The sequence below is a fragment of the Bos grunniens genome, chromosome X (assembly GCF_055505025.1).
Source record: "Bos grunniens cultivar Pamir isolate PY7600 chromosome X, Bosgru_T2T1.0, whole genome shotgun sequence".
Taxonomy (NCBI): Eukaryota; Metazoa; Chordata; class Mammalia; order Artiodactyla; family Bovidae; genus Bos; species Bos grunniens.
In genome coordinates, this window is record NC_141194.1 from 54,647,294 (window position 1) to 54,671,592 (window position 24,299).

The 24,299-nt window shown below is 38.6% G+C and overlaps 1 protein-coding gene across 1 annotated transcript in view; it reads right to left on the minus strand.

Moving 5' to 3' along the window:
• CLCN5 (Cl-/H+ antiporter 5) overlaps positions 1-24,299 on the minus strand; it is a 183,857-nt gene that overhangs the window by 33,917 nt on the left and 125,641 nt on the right. The window contains exon 3 of the mRNA XM_086387007.1: positions 17,943-18,089. Within this exon, the coding sequence (XP_086243133.1) occupies positions 17,943-18,089 (147 nt within the window). The remainder of the gene's footprint in view (positions 1-17,942; positions 18,090-24,299) is intronic.

Sequence of the window (24,299 nt, forward strand, 5' to 3'; positions counted from 1 at the left end):
CCAGAAAAACATCTATTTCTGCTTTATTGACTATGCCAAAGCCTTTGACTGTGTGGATCACAATAAACTGTGGAAAATTCTGAAAGAGATGGGAATACCAGACCACCTGACCTGCCTCTTGAGAAACGTCTATGCAGGTCAGGAAGCAACAGTTAGAACTGGACATGGAACAACAGACTGGTTCCAAATAGGAAAAGGAGTACGTCAAGGCTGTATATTGTCACCCTGTTTATTTAACTTATATGCAGAGTACATCATGAGAAACGCTGGACTGGAAGAAACACAAGCTGGAATCAAGGTTGCCGGGAGAAATATCAATAACCTCAGATATGCAGATGACACCACCCTTATGGCAGAAAGTGAAGAGGAACTCAAAAGCCTCTTGATAAAAGTGAAAGAGGAGAGTGAAAAAGTTGGCTTAAAGCTCAACATTCAGAAAACTAAGATCATGGCATCCGGTCCCATCACTTCATGGGAAATAGATGGGGAAACAGTGGAAACTGGCAGACTTTATTTTTTGGGGCTCCAAAATGACTGCAGATGGTGACTGCAGCCATGAAATTAAAAGACGCTTACTCCTTGGAAGGAAAGTTATGACCAACCTAGACAGCATATTCAAAAACAGAGACATTACTTTGCCAACAGAGGTACGGCTAGTCAAGGCTATGGTTTTTCCTGTGGTCATGTATGGACGTGAGAGTTGGACTGTGAAGAAGGCTAAGCGCTGGAGAATTGATGCTTTTGAACTGTGGTGTTGGAGAAGACTCTTGAGAGTCCCTTGGACTGCAAGGAGATCCAACCAGTCCATTCTGAAGGAGATCAGCCCTGGGATTTCTTTGGAAGGATGATGCTAAAGCTGAAACTCCAGTACTTTGGCCACCTCATGCGAAGAGTTGACTCATTGGAAAAGACTCTGACGCTGGGAGGGATTGGGGGCAGGAGGAGAAGGGGACGACAGAGGATGAGATGGTTGGGTGGCATCACTGACTCTATGGACATGAGTTTGAGTGAACTCTGGGAGTTGGTGATGGACAGGGAGGCCTGGCGTGCTGTGATTCATGGGGTCGCAAAGAGTCGGACACGACTGAGCGACTGAACTGAACTGAACCACCTAAGTGAATGCACAGAGCAGCCACTGTTAAACATAATCTAGTCGGTGTGCTCCAATAATCAGACCTACATATACTGTTTCAAAATGTTGTGATTACTGTCATCAATTCTTAAGGCCTGATGAATCCTAAAGTATCAATATAACAAACCTTAGGAAATGTGAGGCACTTCATGGAACCTACATGCTTTTCGTCCAGTCCATCACTATGACAGTATCTCAGTTCTTGATGAACTAACCTGGCACTAACAAGAAGTAAAATGAAGCGGCAACTGATAGTATTGTGGCAAAGAATTAACAAGTTTAAAAAGCAAAGGCTATGACTCAAGTGTGACTGTACTGTACAATTATACTTTGAGAAAAGTATGTATTTCTTACTTAAAGAGGATGACAGGGCCAACCTTACAAGCCTCCTTCAAGGTTTTCTTTACTAAATGGGATTCTATGTGTAGTATCTGAAGACCACTACAGAATATATTCGCTTATAATAAGACTTGCATTACCTTATTAGATTTATTTTACACTTTAACATACTAGTTTTTGGTACTTAAGAAAATGTATAGATTTTCAATGTTTGGTAACTGGATTGCATAACTAGTACCATGTCAATAACTTCTGGTGAAAGTTCATGTGTTTTTCAAATGCTCCATCAGTGCTTCTGCGGAGGAACTATTTTATTCCATGTAAATTTACCTCTCTTGAAAACTAGAGGACTGATAGCTATGACACAGTCCTCCTACTAAAATGAGATTTAATTACAATTCAGATTAAGAAATGAGGCACTGGATTTTCAGCAACGTGGTTGGATCTAGATATTATCACATTAAGCGAAGTAATGCAGAGAAAGACAAATGTTGCATGATACCACTTACATGCGGAATCTAAAAAATGATACAAACGAACTTATTTACAAAATAGAAACAGACTCACAGACATATAAAACACACTTACAGTTACTAAAGAGGAAGGAAAGGGAGATAATTTAGGAGTTGGGATTAGCAGATGCACACAACTATATATAAAATAGATAACCAACAAGGATCTACTGTATAGCATAGGAAACTATACTCAATATTTTATAATAACCTATAAGGGAAAAGAATATGAGAAGGAATATAGATATATTTAGTGTGTATATATATATATACACACACACACACTAAAATTACAATGAGTTGTTGTATTCAATTTTTGGCTGTAATTTATGCAATTGCTTTTTGTGATTTTTAGAGAAGGAGGCACCTGTGTTACTTTATTACTATATAATTTTCCTAATCAATATTTGGTGAATGTTACTAGTCAGTCTACCTCACATTTTGTTTATGATTCTAAATTGTTTTAAGTTATGTTTACAGTATGTTTTTATCCTTTAATTTGGTGGCTGCATTAAAATTCTCTCCCATCCTCCCCAAAATGTATAAATGAATCACTCTGCTGTATACCAGAAATTAACACAATATTATAAATCAACTATACTTCAATTAAAAAAATAAATGAGGCACTGGTATTCAGAATTTGACATTATATTTCTTTTACTCTTTTCTACCCCGCTATTCCCTTCTCTGCCAAATGTGTAATCTCTAGCACATGTTCCTTTATACAGGCTGTCAGGTGTAAGTCAATTACTATGGAAATAAGAGAAATGCTTACCAATTTTTAATGTATCCTATGATAAAACCACAACAGTAAAGTTGATATTTGGGGACAGAGTTATTTTTGTGGAGCACAGATCTGATCAGATCGTTTTCTGTTTCTAATATGTTAGTTGCTCCTACAACAAAGTTTTTAAAACTTTCAACATAGGAAGACCACTTAACGAGGATTTGACACAAGTATGGACTAGGAATTAGAAGATATTCATCATAATTTTTAGAATAGGAAAAAATACTTTAACTGTATAATAAGGATGATGACAATAATACTACTACTTTTTAAGGTTTTATCAATGAGAGGGATGAAACTTACTCTTTCACAGAGGTGTCTATATATGACTTGATGACAAATAGCTTAAGCTGTGGGTCTTATTCCACATCCAATTGGTCTATTTTCTTAGCATTTTTTTTTACTTAGTAGAAAGAAATATTAAATTCATAAAACTAAGTTATCAAAATGAGTGTAGAAATTATTCCATTCTGGATCAACTACTGAGGTACAAATAGAGTAGCAAAATGCAAAAGGCTTTTCAAAAAACAATGGATTAAAACTTAAGCTTCTTTAGATAAACAAGGACCTACTGTATAACACAGGGAACTATAGTCAATATCTTGTAATAACCTATGAGGGAAAATATTATTAATCTGAAAAAGTATATATATATATATATATATATATATAAACAGAATCACTTTCCTGTACAACCTGAAATACTGTAAATCAACTATACTTCAATTTAAAAACAGGGTGATTTTTTTAAAAAAGTTAAGCTTCTGGTGTGTACTCTGCCAAGAAAAAAAGCAAAATTAAACAACAGCTCTAAATATCAAGATTGGGGTTCTTAGGCAAGTCTATATTCTTGTGTCTACACACACACACACACACACACACAAAGGTAAAACTTAGATAAGTTTTGAAGGCATAGTGTGCCATTCACCATAAGTTATATAAGAAATGGTTTAATGCTCTAGCAGGAAAATGATTCAAGTTAAAGTACATCTGGATCTTAAATGATAATAGAAAGGTCCCCTAAAGCTTATCTGCATTGCTTGAGTCTGGGACAAAAATGTACAGAAAACTAGTCAGAAAAAAAAAAAGTCAACCTTGAAACAGCTTTCCTGGAAAGGTCTAAAAACTTAATTAATGGGTGTATAAAAGCACATGGCTGAATGAGGAGGCATATAAATGAATTTATTTTGCTCATTTCCCTTTATAGAAACCACTTTCTAATATTTTCTAAAAATCACATGATGCTTAAAACTAGAAAACCCCTTAAGATACAAGAAAATAAATTCCAATTTGAGAATTAATGTTTATTTCAATCTCTAACCAATATGCCATTAGAAATTTCCTGGGGGAGCTGAACAGTAACTGATTAAGTGAATCAGTTAAACACTAACAGAAACACAAGGGGAAAGAGGATAGAAAGAAACCTTGTGCACCCTGACATACTGCTTTAGTGATAACCACACTGCATGTGGGCTCACTTACTGGCAGCAGCCTAAAGAAAGAAAGCAGCACACAGAGAAATGGAGCAGGGCTATTGGTATGCATCAGAGGACTTGGAAAATAGTTGCACTTTTAGGATATATTTCAGTTTTTACAGGGATATTTTGTATTTTTGCAAAGCTAAAAGCACATATACAAAAACAGTCAACATTCTACCTAGCACACATCAGCAGATATTCATCCTGTGATTTTTAAAATTGTACCTTCATTCAACAGCAAGTACTAAGAGTTTATTATGAGCCACTTCTCACTTTCATATCTGCACCCCTTTCCCTTCTTGTACTGGTTCATGTATTCCAGATCTCCCAACAAGCCATGAACTCTTTCACATTCCATTCACCTCTGTGTTTGAGAATACATTACAGTTGAAGCCTCAGTAATTAGTCAACATTTTTAGGACCTTTCTATCAACTTGTGCCTCCATTTTGCTTTCCCACTAACCCATACCCACTAGTTGAAAAGCAAATATTAGTGAAGCAGCCCTCTCATCAAAGCCCTGGAGAGTGTCACAGGACTATGTTATGCTTTAATATACTATCTTAGTTTGGCTCCTAGGGAACTTATTCAGGGTGACTATTTCCATTGACTGGGCTTCCCAGGTGGTACTAGTGGTAAAGTAACTTAGCAGGCACGCATTCCATTGATACATATCTGTTAAGCCATACTGGTTGTTACATAGTGAAATACCTCACTTTGTGAGTGGCTGTAGAGAGATAACTACAGAGAGAGTCTTTCCTAAGGACTCTCTTCCCCCACAACCATCCCCCAGAGGCTCCTGAACTTTCCCATGATGCAGCAGCTGCAACACCAAGAGGCTCCGGGACATGGCTCAGTGTCTGTGTTGTTCTGACGGTCACCCCTGCACCCATTTCAATTAAGGACTGACTGCTGAGAGCTGGGCTGCCCAGGTGGCGCTAGTGGTAAAGAACCCGCCTGCCTAATACAGGCGAAAAGACACAAGTTCAGTCAGGTGTTGAGAGAGGTGGGCAACAGAACTGCAACAACAGGAACAAATATATATGTGCTATTAAAATAAAGTTTGAGGGTTACAAGAAGTATACAGGAAGATGGGGCATGGCAGAAAGGGATAGGAAAAAGGCTTTTGAGATAAGCATTTATCTAGATTCTAACACCACCTTCAGACTCCATGGCTCCCATTGGATACAGCTCTGTCCACACAAGGTTGCAGACATTTGCTTCACAGTGTATCTTTTAAGCTTTCTATTCCCAGCCATCTGTTCTAATCTAGAAGTTTCCCCACCCAACTCACTTTCATTACCAGTGGAGCTAGGGTACTAACTGCTAGAGTTACCAGTGTTTGGAAAAACAACTTGAGGAGCATGGTTTGGTACCTATAGACTCCCAATGTACAAAATCAATGCAGAAATGGAAATAGAGGGGCTAGGTTTGACAGCATTGCTGAGAGGGTTGTCCATATAAAGAAAATAGCCCTCTGCTCCCTTACTTGCTCTTCATTCCTTCCTTCTCAACTTTATACTTTACAAGGGACTGACAAGAGGACTGGGAAATGTAATGGATAGGGAGATCTTGCTCTAAGAAGTACATTCCATACCAGAGCATTGAGAAACCCTTTGGCTAGCACAAGCCTATGTAATTACTTATACTTATTATTTTAGAAGCAGCAGCTCACCAGTTCTTCTGTACTGAGCCTACATTGGTTTCTCTCTATTAATCTCCAAAAGGAAGCCGGGGATAAGAGATTAGCAATCATTCTTTGGCAGGGAGAAAAACTTCAAGAGAGGAAATAGCAAGTTCTTCCCAAACTCATGGGAATAGTGTGATGTTATGGACAAAAAAATTAATTAGGACTTCCAGTGGTTAAGACCCCATGCTGCCAATGTAGGGGGCACGGGTTCGATCCCTAGTCAGGGAACTAAGATCCCACAAGGTATATGGAATGCCCCAAACAAACAAAAATGAATTAAGCACACACACATATAATCTAGGAAATGCTCTTAAATTTAGAAACACTTGGACCTGCATACACCAACATATGCATGTTATTCACTGCAGCACTGGAAACAATGAAAGAGTCCAGTAATGGGGGAATAGCACAAGGAAAGAAGCAGACTGATGTGTACTGAAACAGAAAAATCTCTCAAACCTACTATGTGAAAAAAGCTATTTACAAAATAATAAGATTTTTAAAAATTGTGTATCTCTGTGTTAACTGGATAGAAAAAGAATTGAAAGGGTCATAACTGAATTATTTTGAAGGGTTATCTCTGGAGTGGGAAGTCGGCAGTGAGGGGGGGGACTTTCACATGTTATATACATGTGCACTGTTTGAATCTCTATCAGTGAGGTGTGTTTATGTGTTATGTGTGTTTCTAAAAAGAAAAATAACAATAATGCAGCTAGAAGATTAGAAACAGGACAGCGCAAAGGAAAGACTTCTATTGTGAGAGGCAGACCATTGGGGTATTTGGAAACAAAACAGGCGACAGGTTTCAGACAACACCAGGAAAAATGTACCAGAAGGAAGATGGCTTACTAAATTTTTAAGTGAAAGTCAATGGGAAAAATAGTCTTCGTGATCAGGCCCGTTGTCCAGCAATAAGAAGATACAGATTCCAAGCCTAGCTCCGTAACTCAGTAATTTTGTCACCCTGAGCAACTGCCTTCATCTCTGTGGCTTTAAGGTTCCCCGTCTGTAAAATGAGGGTGTATTAACATGTATGATTTTTACAGTCCTTTCCCACCCTCAAACTCATTATTTTAGCAATGATTATTTGTGGATCATTCATACATTGTGCTAAATGACTTTTCAGAAGACCTTAGCTTTGAAGAATTTCAAAGGTATTTTGATTGCATAGTTAGAGAATACTCTTCTGGCAAGATCATAAAATGGTACTAATCTTGGAAAAGTAAGATTCAGCTCAGCAGTGAAGTGGGGCACACCTGGGACCAAACGCATCTGGTCTCCGGCTAACCAGAGCTATACCAACATGGTTACCAAACCTCTGGAGGACCCGCTAGCCACAGACCCCAGAAACATGCGCAACACTCCCAAAACATCACAGCAACCCTTTCCTCTACCCTAGAATGTCATAAACTGGAACAAAGTGCGGTTCAAAATAATCCACTCAGGATTTATTAGAGGCCAAATGTTTGTCCTCTAATTTTCTTCTTTCAAGAGGGGACCAAAGCAGTGTAACTAATTAGAAAATAAATGGGGAGCTTCCAGATTCAGCCCTTGCAAGTAAAAAGCTCAGTTGTCTTGCTGTTCACTTGAAACTAATACAACACTGTAAATTAACTATACTTCAGTTAAAATAAATAAATAAGAAGTTGTCACTCCCATTTGAAAAACAAGAAAAGGCTAGAAAAAACTGGAAAATCAGTAACTTTTCCAGGGCTCACCAGAGAGAAATATAAGGTTGCAAAGGAAATTCCAACCCCCAGATCTGAAGAGACAGGTTTATCTGAAAAGACATCGAGAAAGATCTGCTTACCTGGCCACTTAAATGGCAATTCTGACTAATTTCTGAAGGCTGAGTATGGACTTACATGAGAATAAGAAACTTCTGAGCCTATACTTTGGTGTTCTCAAAGAAAGATCTCCTCCAGACTCTGATGAAAAGGTAAGAGTTATCATTGTGAAATAGGCCAAACAGGTCATTCTAACAAAGGCCTATGCTCCAGGGGAAAATACTTTGCCTGAGACTTATCCCAGGTGGGGGAAGGGCATTCTTCCCTCTCCAGCCCCTACCCCAGCCTCCTAATCTCACCTAAGGGAAAAAAAAGCAAAGTCAGTAGGGGTCTGGGTTTCCAGGAAATGGGTTGGAAATTCTGACAGGAGTAGGGGACAGGGAAAACAAAGTGCTATACCACTGGATTATATTTTGTGAAGGTCAAATACAAAACACAGGTCCAACAGACACTGCGATTTAATCAGAAAATTATAAAATAACCTATTCCCCTATACCATACCACCATACCAATAGGGCTCCTGTATACTGGCTCAGAAGGTAAAGAATCCAGCAGCAAAGACCTGTGTTCCATTCCTGGGCTGGGAAGATCCCCTTGAGAAGGGAATGGCAACCCAGTCCAGTATTGTTGCCTGGGAAATCCCATAGACAGAGAAGCCTGGTGGGCTACACTCCACGGGATCACAAAGAGTTGGACACGACTGAGTGACCAATGCTTTCACTTTCATACTTAATAGCAGTGAATTACAGCTGCAAGATACAGAATGGAGTGGTGCTTAAGGAAGCTCAGTCAAGACAGGAGACAAAAACAAGGACACTAGAGAGATTTAGCCCCCTAGCACCAATGATTACACCAAACATTAAACACAGCCCAACTCCTAGCCAGTTTAACATAAATCTTAACACAAGAAAATTAAACTAGAAACCTACAGAAAAATAGCTGGAAAATGCCGAAATACCTGGAAATTAAGCAACACGCTGCCAAATAACCCATGGGTTAAAGACCTCTCAAGATGAATTTTGAAATATTTTGAAGTGAAAATGAAAATACAACATAACAAAATTTGTGGGATACAGCAAAAGCAGTCCTTAGAAATTTATAGTATTAAATGTATATATTAGAAAAGAAGATCTAAAATCAAAAGATCTGACCCTCACCAAAGAAGACATACAGATGGCAAATAGCAAATGAAAAGATGCTCATCATCATTTGTCATTAGGGTAATGCAAATTAACAATGAGATCCCACTGCACACCTATTAGAATGGCTAAAATCTAAAACACTGACAATACCAACTGCTTGCAAGGATGTGGAGTTACAGGCACTATCAATCATTGTTGACGGGGAAACAAAATGGCACACCCACTTTAGAAGACAGTTTGGCAATTTCTCATAAAACTAAAAAGTTTTATCACATAATCCAGAAATCACACACCATATATTTACCCAACTGACTTGAAAACTTATGCCTAAGGGAAAGCTCACACACAGATATTTGTAGCAGCTTTAGTCATAATTGTCAAAAGTTGGAAGAAACCAAGATGTTATACAGTAGGTACGTAAATGAATAGACTAACTGTGGTATAGCTGGACAGTGGAATATTATTCAGCAATGAAAAGGAATGCGCTATCAATCTACACAAAGACATAGAAGAGCCTTAAATGCATATTGCTAAATGAAAGAAGCCAATCTGAAAAGTCTACACACTGTATGATTCTGTTCATAAAGAAACTCTCAAAGTGTTAGTCACTCAGTTGTATCCAACTCTTTGAGACCCCCATGGACTATACCCCACCAGGCTCCTCTGTCCATGGGACTTTCCAGGCAAGAATACTGGAATGGGTAGCTATTCCCTTCTCCAGGGGATCTTCCTGACCCAGGGATCAAACCCATGTCTCCTGCACTGAAGGCAGATTCTTTACTGGCTGAGCCACCCAGGAAAGCCCAAAGATATCCTGGAAAAGACAAATTTATGAAGATGAAAATGGATTGATGGTTGCCAGGGGCTCAGAAGGAAGGACATTGAATAGGTAAGACATGGGATTTCTCAGGGCAGTGAAACTATTCTGCATGATACTGTAATAGTAGATACACGTCACCATGTACTTATCAAAATCTATAGAGCTTAACAGTACAAAGAGTGAACCTTAATGTATGCAATTAAAAAAAAATCCCAGGATGGAATGCATTAAGTGACAAAAGAATCTAATTATATTACAAATTTGTGAAACAGCCTCTCTAAAAGGGGTAAAAGGAAAAGATGCTGACCCAAGTAACTAGAAATGGAGTTTTTAAAACTAAAGGCAAAAGGAATTTTGTATAAGTGCTTTACTCTAGTTGATAAAGTAGTTTCCCATGAAGGATATGGGTTAACAATTTGAAATCCATGCATGCACATTGGAAATGAACAGTTAAAAATTGGATGGTGGATGGTGAGAGCCATGTTTCTCACTACCTTAAGGGGAAGGTTACAGTCAAGTAAGGGAAGAAGGCAAGAATGAACCATGTGTTAATGGATTAGAATTAGAGACATCAGTATGATCTCATGTTTAGCTTAATATATATGCAGATAGTTAAATATGTAGGTCAGTATACACATATATTTGTATTTCCTTACTGAGTGGGCCTAGAATCAACAACACCCCAATAGAAAAAAAGCACACTGAATGCCCAGATCTTGGTTTCTAATACCAACCTCCACTGAAAGGAACCAGGGCTCCTTGGAGAAATGGCTGATTCTAGGACTGAGTCAGGAAATACATAACATGGGCCTGGAGTATGTTGTACCAAAAAGTAAGTAAGTGCTCAAGAAACCTCCACAGTAACAGGGGTATGTCAAAGGGAAACAGAGCCAACTGAAAGAGCTTTGAGTGGACAGCTAGAAAAATTTGAATAAAATAAATTATAATGGATTATAGTCCAAAGTATTAAACAAATGAGTCCCTACTGTTATAAATAAATGATTAAATAAATAACTGGGAGAGAATAGAGAAATCTCTAATGAAGAACAATTCCAAATAGTATCTTTAGATACTCCACCCTCAAGGAGGTAGAGAATAACTTCCTTATTCTTAAGTGTCAGCTATGCAGTGACTTCCTTCCAAAGAACACATTATGAAAAGGATGAAAAAAGTGTAACTTTGCAGTCGAAAAATTGATAAATACTGCCTCATCCAAGTGATCAAGGTGAACATCAGCAGTCATGAGTCATACTGACAGCATATACCTTTGATATGAATGTGGTAAGAAAGACATTTTACCTCTAGTCTTCTCCCCCAAGTTTCAGTCTAATTATGAGGAAAGCATCAAACAAATCCCAGGTGAGCAACAATCTACAAACACCGGGCCAGTACTCCTCAAAACTGTCAAGATCACCAAATAGAAAGGAAGTCTAAGAAACCATCACAGCCAAGAGGGGCCCAAGGAGACACAATGACAAAATGTAATGTTGTATCCTGGATGGGACATTGGGTAAAAACTCAGTAGATCCAAATAAAACATATACTTAAGACAACAATATAAACATATAAATGGGGGAGAGATTATGGGGTGTACATTCTAAAATCTGACCAGGTATTTTCCCATTAAGGAAACTTTAAAGCCTTTAATGCCTGTGGACCATCACCATACACCCCATTTTATGGGTTCAGCATATAAAACAGGTGAGGTTTATGGCTCCACAGAGCTTCTGATATCAGTCACTCTTTTTTCAAGCTCAAAAAGCAGTAATAACAATTGCCATTCTCCTAGGCTAAGTGTTTAAAAAATCTGCCTACATTGCAAGAGACTGGGGTTCGATCCCTGGGTCAGGAAGATCCCCTGGAGAAGGGAATGGCAAATCACTCCAGTATTCTTGTCTGGAGGATCCCATGGACAGAGGAGCCTGGTGGGCTACAGTCCATGGGGTTGCAGAGAGTCGGACATGACTGAGCGACTAACACTATTACTACTACCACTGCTGCTGCTGCTACTTCTATTACTAGGCCAAATGTTTAGGGAAGTTTGAATACCTTGAGGGTGACGGATCCCAAATTCTGTTTCCTTCTCCTTCTCGCACCATGCACACAAATTGCTTGAGACAGTTTGGGAGAACCTAACTGAAATGATGATGGTAGGTTTCTCCATTCTGGTTTTTTTGTTTTTCGTTTTTTTTTTAACAGCAGGGCAGAACAAATAGAACTGTTTCACAGCTTCCATGGTGTATTTCACACACTGTCATATTTTTTCATTTTAAATGAGTTTTTTTTTTTTTTTTCCTTTCCCTGGGACATCCGGAGCTTATGCTGAGGCTGGCAGGGGTGGTCTGGGCATGTGCTCACATGTGAGGGAGAAATGGCCTGCCTATACTTCACCTGGGCTTGTAAGTTATCTCTGACATTTCTGGTCTGTTCTCCATGTCTAATTGGTCTTACTGATGCTCACTCCAAAATTTCTCCAGAACTTATTCTTCCCCCATCTCCATTCCTGCTGTCTTAACTCAGGCCTTTGCTCTTTTGCCTAGATTGTTCAAAACTAACAGTTTAATGGTCTTCCAGTCTCCAGCATACCCTTCCCCTGAATCCATCCTCCACACTGCCATACATTCTCTAAAACATCGATCTAATCACATTCCTCTGCTTTTAAATCATTTGGTAACTGCTTGGTTACAAGGTAAGGTCTAAAAGCTCTCCCAACCTATCTCCTGCTCCAGCTGTCACCATCCCCACCCTTGAGTCTCATGCCCCAGGCTCACAGCCTCTGTTTTGAGCAGAAAAGGGTCTCTCCTGCTGCTGCTTCCTCTACCTGTGCTGTACTTTCTGCCAGGAATCTCTCTTCATTCTACAGTTAGGGAGTAGCAGCAAGGCAGGCTAGGTAGAAAGATGAGGAAGTGAGAGGAAGAAGGGTATCGAAGAACATTACCAAAACAGCACAGTTCATATCTGGGTATTCCATAAAATACTGAATGCATGCATGACTGAATTGCTGACAAGTAGTTCCAGGCTGCGGAGGCAGGCAAGTGAGAACAGATGGACTACGAGAATAGCTCTGAATTTTTTCCTGTTACTCAAACCCTTTTTCTATTTGCCTCCTCCTCCCGTTCATTCAGATCTCTGTGTTTATGTTTCTTGTAATTTACAGACTACTATAACACTACCTCAGATGCATTTAACCGTGCCATGCATAATTTATTTATTCATTCCTCATAAATCAGCCCCTCCAGCCATCTGGAAAGCAAGAACCACTTCTACTGCCTTTCAAGTTCCTTTTAACTAATCTTCTTAGTATGTGCTATTGTGCCTGGTTCAAAATGTAATATTTTATGCACAGTTTCACCACCAAATATCAAGGACTTTATGACTTTTCTTTTCTATTGCTGTTGTCATGATCATTAGGAAATGCTGTGTGAAAACATTAAAGTAAGAACAACTAAAAAGCAAAGCAAGAAAATTATATCATTACAGAGTATTGTAAGTGGACTGATTTTTGTGCGTGGTTCATGGAAAATAGCTTCATTATTATATGGTCAGACTCTGGAAACCACAAGTAGTAATTTTGCTGTGAAGGATAGTGAAAAGTGAAGGACTAGTCATGTAAAACCATATTCTACAATCATAAGCAATGTTAAAATCTTGCCTGCCTTAGTTTTCTAGTTTATTAAATGAGAATAATGGATATTCACCCCATCACCTACTGAGAGCAATATGAACACACAAAAAGTGCTTTGGTCATATAGATGCCATATGAAATCATTTTTCATTAAAAGCAATGATGATAACTAAACTACTCTGGTTTAACCAGAAGGCTTAAGTAGAGGTAGCCAATTTTAGTTAACAGATACCCTAACTGACCACTTCAGTAGAGCCAGTAATTGACATAACTGATTCATTATGGTTATAACTACACATAAATGGACATGATACACAAATGTCCCTTTATATTAGTAGGCAAATAGAAAAACCCACCAAATACTAAGCTATGAGTACCTCCCTCTTATGAACTTTAAATTCAGGGGTCTCTTCTACTGTCACTGCCCTGAGGTAACTTTACCAGGCAAATTTCTTAATCTTTTTTTAAATGTTTTATTTATTCATTCATTTATTTTTGGCTTTGCAGGGTCTTCATTGCTGCGCAAGCTCTTTTCTAGTTGCGGGGAGTGGAGGTTACTCTCTAGTTGCAGCGTGTGGGCTTCTCATTACAGTGATTTCTCTTGTTGCAGAGCAGGGGCTGTAGGGCGTGTAGGCTCAGTAGTTGTGGCTCCCAGACTCTAGAGCACAGACTCAATAGTTGTGGTGCAAGGGCTTAGCTGCTCCACGTCATGTGGGATTTTCTGGATCAGGGATCAAACCTGTGTCTCCTGCACTGGCAGGCAGATTCTTTACCACTGAGCTACCAGGAAAGCCCCTTGTTATCCTTTTGAATTCATGTTTTTCATATTGGTATATTCATCCCAAGTTGTTCGCCTCCCCTCAGAGAAGCCTTCCCTGACCATTCCAACCACAGTATTATTCTCGGTTATCATCTATTGTCATAATTAACTAGAGAATCTGTCTGTTTATTTATCCAACTAGATCTAAATTCCAGATCAGCTTGGATCTTATCTATGTTAATCCGGCCACTGTATTCTTAGTGCCTATAGCAGTACCCAGTTCATAGCAGGTACTCGATGAGTATGTGAAAGAGTTTGTCCTCACAGTGACAATAAAGTTCATTCAAACTTCTCAGCATGACATTCAAGACCCAAATTTACTTATTTAGGCTTATATCTTCCATTTTATATCTCTATATGTTTGCTGCTCTGTAAAAGCTTACTTTCTGCCTTGAATGCTCTTCCTCCTACCTAGTAACTTATCTTCCAAGGCCCTTCTCAAACACACCTTTTCTGTGAAATTTTTTCCAGTCCTACAAACACACACATACACACACACACACAGAATGCGTCCTCTGCTAAGTTCTTATAAGAGCTATAGCACTTATAATATAGGGTTATAATAGACATAAAATAATGATGATGATAGCTAACATTTTATTGAGCATTAACTTGATACCAGGTACATAAGCATTTTATATATTATTATCTCATTTAATCCTGAAAACAACTCTAAGAGATAGATACTGTCATAAATAGTTATGTTTCTGCTAGCTAGAATCAACTTCATGAAGGCAGGTATGGTGCCTTAAAGCCTTCCTAATTCCCAGAACCTAGAAAAATATCTGCAATGTCATATGCCCTTAACACAAATTTGCTAAATAATGAATTCTGACAGTAGTTTCTGGCCTCCTGACTTCACTTTGAGAATGGCAATCCCAGTAACTTAAAGAAACAGACAACAGTTTTAAGTACATAAATTTAATCTAGATGCTCATGTAAAACTTTTTTTAAAAAAGGAAGGTATCTTGGAATCCTGACTCTTCTCTTTTTCTTACATTCTATATCAAATGCATAAACTGTGCCAAACTTGGAGACTTTTAGATAATGATAAAGAGGGCTTCCCTGGTGGCTCAGATGGTAAAGAATCTGTCTGCTAGGCAGGAGACCTGCGTTCAATCCCTGTGTTGGGAAGATCCCCTGGAGGAGGGAATGGCTACTTTCTCCAGAATTATTGTCTCCTTGGACAGAGGAGCCTGGGAAGCTACAGTTAATGGGGTCATAAAGAGTCAGACATGACTGAGTGACTAACAGTGAAAGTTACTCCTATCATGTCTTAATGGATGTTGATATTAGAGACTTTTGTAAAATACGATGTAGAGTAAGTAAATCGCCTCTGTAGCTGGAATCTGAATAGGACTCTTTCCTTTCATCTGATATTACTTGATAATGTTTTAAAATAATTATTTTCTTTTCAGAGACATGAAGCAGTAAATTCACTTTGCTAAAGATTATAATGTCCACCTCTTAAGCAGCTTACACATAGGAACTTCTGATTTTTTTTAATGAAAAACACACATTTATATATGACAGTTCATACAAAAATGCTATGCTGTTCTGAAAATACTTTAATTGATTCTACTACTAAGTCTGAAAAACTCTTGGGATTTCCTAGAGCCATAAAAATGTTTGGTCTGAAATAAACAATTTATTTATCCACTAAAAAAAATAATTTAATCTTAAAGTGATACAGTCCTTTCTAATTATAACAAGAAACTAAGCAGATACAAAAGGGTTATATACCTAGCTATATACAAAATTTTAAATATTTGAAGATTAAAAAAACAAAGCTAACAAAGGCGAACCAGGAAGAGAAAAAATATATTTTCAACCTACATTAGACAAAAGATTAAGAATAATAATATGAAGTGAAAGTTGCTCAGTCGTGTCTGACTCTTTGTGACCCCATGGACTTAGTCCATGGAATTCTCCAGGCCAGAATACTGAAGAGGATAGCCTTTCCCTTCTCCAGGGGATCTTCCCAACCCAGGGATCAAACCCAGGTCTCCCACATTGCAGGTGGATTCTTTACCAGCTAAGACACAAGGGAAGACCAAGAATACTGGAGTGGGTAGCCTATCCCTTTTCCAGTGGATCTTCCCAGCCCAGGAATCAAACCGGGGTCTCCTGCATTGCAGGCAGATTCTTTACCAACTGAGCTATAAAGGGCTCTTATTAAAAAAATAAGATAGCCCATTAGAAAAACAGGAACATCTTATGAACAGGAAACTTTCAGAAAAAGAATTTTTTTTTGTCCATGTCATGGGGCTTGTGGGATCTTAGTTCCTCAACCAGGGACTGAACCCAGGCTCCTGGCAGTGAAAATGTGAAGTCTGAACCATTGGACCACCAGGGAATTCCCCAGAAAAAGAAATTTAAATGGTTAATAAACATGAAAATATGCTCAAGCTCAATAATTTAAAAAAGTAAAAATTAAAATAATGGGGATATATTTATTTCATCATATTGTAAAGATAAAAAAATAATTATAGTATTTAGTACCAGTAAGGTGGTGGGGAAATACACACTCTTACACACTCATGCTACAAAAATGCTCTCATACACTTAAAAGATACACATCACACACACACACAAATAGCAAAATATTGTAAACAACTGAAATGTGCATCAATAAAAGCTTAGTTAAATAAACTATGCTATATCTATCCCATGAAATTATATGTAGCCAATGAAAAGAATGACATTACTGGATAACCAAACAATATATAAGAGGAATTCTCCTTTCATAAATATATTCCAGATAATAAAAAAAAAAACAATTATGAAAGGGGGAAAGGATTTGAACAGACATTTCATCAACGAGGATATAAATTTGGCAAATACGCACATGAAATGATGTTGAAAATCATAAGCCATTAGGAAAATGAAATTAAACCATCATGAGATAACACTACATAGCTGTTAGAATGGTTAAAATAAAAATTATTGAAAATACCAACAGCTGTGGAGAATGCAGGACAAGTGGAACTACCTACCAAATGTGGCTAGCTCAGATGCAAAATGGTACAGCCACTCTGGAAAATGGTTCAACAGCTTCTTATAAAGTTCAGCACACATTTATCACATTATTCAGTGATTTCACTCTGGGGTATACTATTCAGCAAGGAACGAACAACTTGGGTGAATCTCCAAAGCATTAAGCTGAGTAAATGAAGTCAGTCTCAAAAGTGGACATACTGGTCTTCCTTGGTGGTCCAGTGGTTAAGAATCTGCCTGCAAATGCAGGAGACACATGTTTGATCCCTGGTCCAGGAAGATCCCGCAGGCTGCAGAGCAACTAAGTCTGTGCACCACAACTACTGAGCCTGCACTCTAGAGACCGAGAGTTCCAACTACTTAAGCCTGCATGCTCTAGGGCCCGTGTACCACAACAAGAGAAACCACCACAATGAGAAGCCCATGCACCATGACGAAGAGCAGCCCCACACGCCTCAACTAGAGAAAGCCCACACGCAGCAACGAAGACCCAGCACAAAAATGCAAAATAAAAAGTTGATATACTATGTGACTCCATGTACATGACATTCTCGAAAAGGAAAAACTATGGGCCAGAGAACAAATCAGTGGTTACCAGGGGTTGGGGGTAGGGAAGGTCTGAGTGCAAAAGGTAATAAGAAGGAATTCTTTGGAATTGTTGAACTATTCTATATCTTGTTGGTGGGAGGGGTTACAAGTAATCTAAGCACATGTTAAAACTCATAGGATTGGGTACAAGTAGATAAATTAATGCTATTGTATATACATTAGAAATAATTTTGAAAAAGATAAATTATCATCAGGAGTAATAATACCTTCTATTTCTCCATCTAAAGGAGGAACATCATCTCTCATGGAGAAATCCATGGCTGTCCCTGGTATGTCCATCAAGTCTTCATCACTGGAGCTACTTTGGAAGCTATTGAAACTTCCCTGATGAAAGCCTCTGTGATCCATGGCTCCTGCGCAAAAAAGAAAAACAGGTTTATTACAGTGAGTTCCAAACCCCTTACTGCTTATTCCTTTTTTATTGTGGTATATACACATAACAAAATTTACCACTTAAACCACTTTAAACTGACAATTTGATAGCATTCAGCACATTTACAATGACATGCAATCATCATCACTCTTCATTTCCAGAAATTTTTCATCATCTCACACAGAAACTCACTATGCAATAAACATAACTTCCCTTCTCCCTCTTACCCCAGCTCCTTATAACCTCCATTTTCTTTCTGTCTGTGGATTTGCTAATTCTGGATATTCCATATAAATATAACCATATAATATGTGGCCCTTTGTGTCTGGCTTCTTTCACATTTTTTTCAAGGCTCAACCATGCTGTAATATATATCAGTCTACATTTCTTTTCAGAACTAAATAATATTCATTGTATGGATATACCACATTTTATTGATTCATTTATCAGTTGCTAGACATTTAGGTAGTCTTCACCTTTTGGGTTACCATTTATTCATATGTCTTATTTTATGTTATTATTTAAATAATATAGACATGCAAATTATTTAACATATTCAGTTACCCTCCAGATATAATGCACTGCTACCCTTACCATGTAACACAAGAGACAATTCTCCACATGGACATCACCAGATGGACAACACCAAAATCAGACTGATTATATTATTTGCAGTCAAAGATGGAGAACCTCTATACAGTCAGCAAAATCAAGACCTGGGGATGACTGTGGCTCAGATCATGAGCTCCTTATTGCAAAATTCAGGCTCAAATTGAAGAAAGTAGGGAAAACACCAGGCCATTCAGACAGGAACTAAATCAAATCCCTTAGGATTATACAGTGGAGGTGATGAATACATTCAAGGGATTAGACCTGATAGAGTACTAGAGGAACTATGGACAAAGGTTTGTAACATTGTACAGGAGGTAGTGAACAAAACCTACTCAAAGAGAAAGAAATGCAAGAAGGCAATGTAGAAAAAAACAAAAAAAAAAAGAAGGCAATGTAGTTCCAAGAAGGCACAATAAAGGACAAAAACAGTAAGGACTTAACAGAAGCAGAAAAGATTAAGAAGAGGTGGCAAGAATACACAGAAAAATTGTACCAAAAAGGTCTTAATGATCCAGATAGCCATGACGGTGTGGTCATTCACCTAGAGCCAGACATCCTGGAGTTTGAAGTCAAGTAAGCCTTAGGAAGCATCATTACAAACAAAACTAGTGAAGGTGATGGAATTCCAGCTGAACTATTTTCAAATCCTAGAAGATGATGCTATAAAAAGTGCTGCACTGCATATGCTAGCAAATTTGGAAAACTCAGCAGTGGCTACAGGACTAGAAAAGGTCAGTTTTCATTCCAATCTCAAAGAAAAGCAATGCCAAAGAATGTTCAAATAACAATGCAATTGCACTCTTTTCATATGCTAGCAAGGTTATCCTCAAAATCTTTCAAGAGAGGCTTAAGTATTATATGAACTAAGAACTTCAAGATGTACAAGCTGGATTTAGAAAAGGCAGAGAAACCAGAGATCAAACTGCCAACATCCACTGGATCAGAGGAAAAGCAAGGGAATTCCAGAAAAATATCTACTTCTGCTTCACTGACTACACTAAAGCCTTTGACTGGGTGGATCACAACAAACTGTGGAAAATTCTGAAAGAGATGGGAATACCAGACCACCTGACCTGCCTCCTGAGAAACCTGTATGCAGGTCAAGAAACAATAGTTCGAACTGAAGACAGAAACGCGGACTGGTTCAAAACTGGGAAAGGAATATGTCAAGGCTGTATATTGTCACCCTGCTCATTTAACTTATATGCAGAGTACATCCTGCAAAATGCCAGGGTGGATGAATCACAAGCTGGAATCGAGATTTACCAGGATAAATATCAACAGCCTCAGATATGGAGATTATACCACTCTAATGGCAGAAAGTGAAGATGAACTAAAGAGCCTCTTGATGATAGTTAAAGAGGAGAGGGAAACAGCTGGCTTGAAACTCAACACTCAAAAAACTAAGATCATGGCTTCTGGTTCCATCACTTCATGGAAAATAGAAGGAGAAAAAGTGGAAGCAGTGACAGATTTTATTTTCTTGGGCTCCAAAATCAGTGCAGACGGTGGCTGAAGCCATGAAATTAAAAGACACTTGCTCCTTGGAATAGAAGCTATGTATGACAAACCTAGACAGCATATTAAAAAGCAGAGACATCACTTTGTTGACAAAGGTCTGTCTAGTCAAAGCTATGGTTTTTCCAGTAGTCATGTATGGATGTGACAGTTGGACTATAAAGGCGGCTGAGTGTCCAAGAAACGATGCTTTCAAATTATGGTGCTGGAGAAGACTCTTGAGAGTCCCTTGGACAGCAAAGAGATCAAACCAGTCAATCCTAAAGGAAATCAACCCTGAATATTCATTGGAAGGACTGATGCTGAAGCTCCAATACTTTGTCCACCTGATGCAAAGAACTGTCTCACTGGAAAAGACCCTGATGCTGGGAAAGACTGAAGGCAGAAGGGAGAAGGGATCAGCAGAAGATGAGATGGTTGGATGGCAACACCGACTCAATGAACATGAATTTGAGCAAACTCTGGGAGATAATATAGGATGGAGGAGCCTGGCATGCTGCCATCCATGGGGTTGCAAAGAGTTGGATACAACTTAGTGACTGAACAACAAGAAGGACACATAGGAAACTGAATCTCTCAGTCTTCCCTTCTGTCATTCAGGAAGAACTGTCTTTACTCTTTATTGAAGAAAAAACAGTTTCTCTACTTTGCTCTGGATCTGACTGAGATAACAGATTTCAGTGCCTTATCCTGAGTATCCTTATTCTTTAAGGAAACCTACTATCTCTAGCTCTCATCTCTATCTTAAGCTCCAGAAACTAAATTCCCAAGAACTCCCTATACACTTCTTTTGCTGTTTCAGACCCAACAGGATGAAGATCAGAAACAAGCAGAGATAACCTTAACCTAAATACAAATAATAACCTCCAAACAAGGCATGTTCCTTGCCCTCACCCCTCACATCAACTTTCCCTTTTAAATGTAGATAGCATCAGAGTCAATATCTGCACTTAATATTTGTCTAACTCAGGGATTTACTATATTCAACAAACCTATAAAAGCACTCAATCTTAACAGTAGGTATTCCAGGTTTCTAGAAATCTTAACAGAAAATGAGCACCCTTTTAGCTGATGAGAAGAACTCGAGAGATTTTCTTTCTGTTTAAATTCATCCAACACCCATGAATTCCAGTGACTAGCACTGAAAAGCAGGCAAAAAAATTTGTAAAACGATGCAGAATCCTTTCCCTCTCTCTTCACTGGTTACATGTTTCATCCAGGAAATGATTTAAAATACACAGTTCCAGCAATTCTACATTAGCCACACAAATCATAGGAAGAAAAAGTATGAGGAGTCCAAAAATAATTTATATTTGGCTTTGGAATATGTCCTGTAGTCATATTTTTGGAGGGTGTACCTATTGTTCTGGGAATTCATTAAAACAAAATAATGACACTACAAGATGAAGACTCAACAAAGGAGAAGCTGGAAAACTTTTCCATTTCCCCATAGGGGCCTTACAAACTCCTTCCTGTAACCCACTGACACAGAACAATTTGGCTAAATTGAGCTGCCTCATTTCAAACATTTCCTGCAGCAGTTATCTGGTTCAGTGTTTGGGTTATAAAGTGCTTCCTTAGTAAGTATAGAGAAATAAAGTATCAACAAAAGAAAAGTATAAGAACCAAGCAGATCAAGCAAAACAGATGCAACAGACTGGGGGTTCAACAGAGAAAATAACCATAATCAGTAAAAATCAAAGTGGTGTCTTGCCTGTGGATAATACATTATGGTAGTTTTTGGTTTTATTTTGCAGATATAAAACAGTTCCATAGGAAAAGTTAAGGCAGCAGAATACTGAGGAAATACTATAAAGTTCCTACAGTTGAGATTTGATCCTGCATTTAGTTTAACTCCAAGCCTATTGCTCTCTCCATAATATTTTGGGGCTTCACTATGAGATACAGTCCAGAGAATGGTACATCTGGAATAAATCAGATCTCTAGATGGTCACACACGTGAGGTCAGCCAGAATTTAGGGTAGACCAGGAACAAAGGGGATTTGTTTTATTATCCCAACTAATGGATTACTATAGGGCTTGTCACACAATGGAGGGCTATAGGGGAGGGTAAACAAGGAAAAATGTTGTTTGGTTGATATCTGCATTATATAGCTGACACTTTCAGTGCCTTTTGTCACCTTCTTGCTTAAAAAATCACAAGCTGGTTCCCACTGCCTCTGGGTCAAGTTTACATTTTTTTTTTAGCATGGCATTCAGAGCCCTATCAAAGCTAGATCCCATCTTTCCAGACGCACTTATCTCTTGCCACAGATTTGTTATACTCCACATAGGCCCTGTACTTCTACATCTCCATGCCTTTGTTCATCAGGTCCAGATATTCTAGCTGAAATCCCATCCAGCCGCCATCCTCTTTTCAGCCTGGTGAAATCCCCTTCAATCCATCTAGGGCCAGCTCAAACACGCTTTTCCCTCAAAGCCCCCTTTGTTCAGACATCTATGCTGATTGCATAATCTCTTCCACTTGAGTCTTGTGACTACACCATGTCCTTCTCACTTCTGTTGTCTCAACAACTCTAGTGTTGTTCCAGAGAAGGTATTCAATAAACGCTTATTTGAGGAGGATTCTAGTTGGGGAGGAAGGGTGTTAGCCAATCAACATATTTATGTAGCCAACACTCAATAAATCTATGCCTTCAACTATGAGGGAAGAGGATTAAGGATACAAAAAGCATTTGTTACCCTGTCACTGCTCTCAAGGAATTTGTGATCTAGTCGGGGAGTAATAGCTCAGTTGGTAAAGAATCTGTCTGCAATGCAGAAGACCCCAGTTCGATTCCCCTGGAGAAGGGATAGGCTACCCACTCCAGTATTCTTGGGCTTCCCTTGTGGTTCAGCTGATAGAGAATCCACCTGCAATGTAGGAGACGCAGGTTCAATCCCTGGGTCGGGAAGATCCCCTGGAGAAGGAAATGGCAACCCATTCCAGTATTCTTGCCTGGGAAATCCCATGGACAGAGGAGCCTGGCGGGCTACAGTCCATGGGGTCGCAAGAGTCAGACATGACTTGGCAACTAAACAACAACAACAACAAAGGACAGGGTGACTGTCTGTGAGCACATGGATGGAGAGAGATCACGAAGTGCCTGGGAAGCCAAAATGGAGTCTCCTTAGGTTTTGAGGAGCAGTATGAAAAAAATAATTTTAGGAAGTAAGTGTGGTGGCAGCAGCGGACTGGAAAAGAGAGGATGAAAGGACTACGAAGGCAGTTTGCTACTTCCAGTTTCAATGTAGGTGATTTGGGATGGAGGAGGAAGGCGCGAAGGAAAGGAGGAAGAGAAAATATTCCCAACAGTTGCACTGAAAGAGCCAGGTAGGGATGGGGTGAGATGGTGCTAATTGGTGGTATGGCATACTATTAACAGCATCTTTTTAAAAAATTTAAATATAGTTGATGTACCATGTTGTGCCACTCTGCTGTACAGCAAAGTGATTCAGTTATACACATATATACATTCTTTTTAAATATTCTTGCCTGGAGAATCCCCATGGACAAAGGAGCCTGGTGGACTACAGTCCATGAAGTCCCAAAGAGTTGGACATGAATAAGCAACTAAGCACAGCACAACACAAGTATTGTCTTATCATTAACAGAAAGAACATTAACTCATCCCTAAGAATAACCTTGAAGGTGGTTAAGAACTAGCACATACATAAAATCACCCTTTTTCTGCCTACTATATTTTGAACTACTTGAGGACAAAGTGACTTAAATCTTTGTTACTAAGTACTTGACTCAAAGACAGAACTCAGTAAATAATCTAGTTTATACTTCAATTCCTGATTTAGTTACTTTGAGAGGCAGAAATGAAATGCAAATCTTGGATAGTAGTTTCTGAGGTGCCTTATTTCTTTTTTGTTGATGTTGTTGACATCTATTTATTTTCAGCTTTTACAGTTAGTCTATAATTTAGAACAATGGGTAGCATTTACAGGAGAGAATATCAGAGTAAAAGTAGCAGATGAAAGAAGGACATAAAGGTAGTGTAGCAAAGGAAAAAGTAAGAATAAAAAGATCACTTTATTAGAAAGTCAAGAA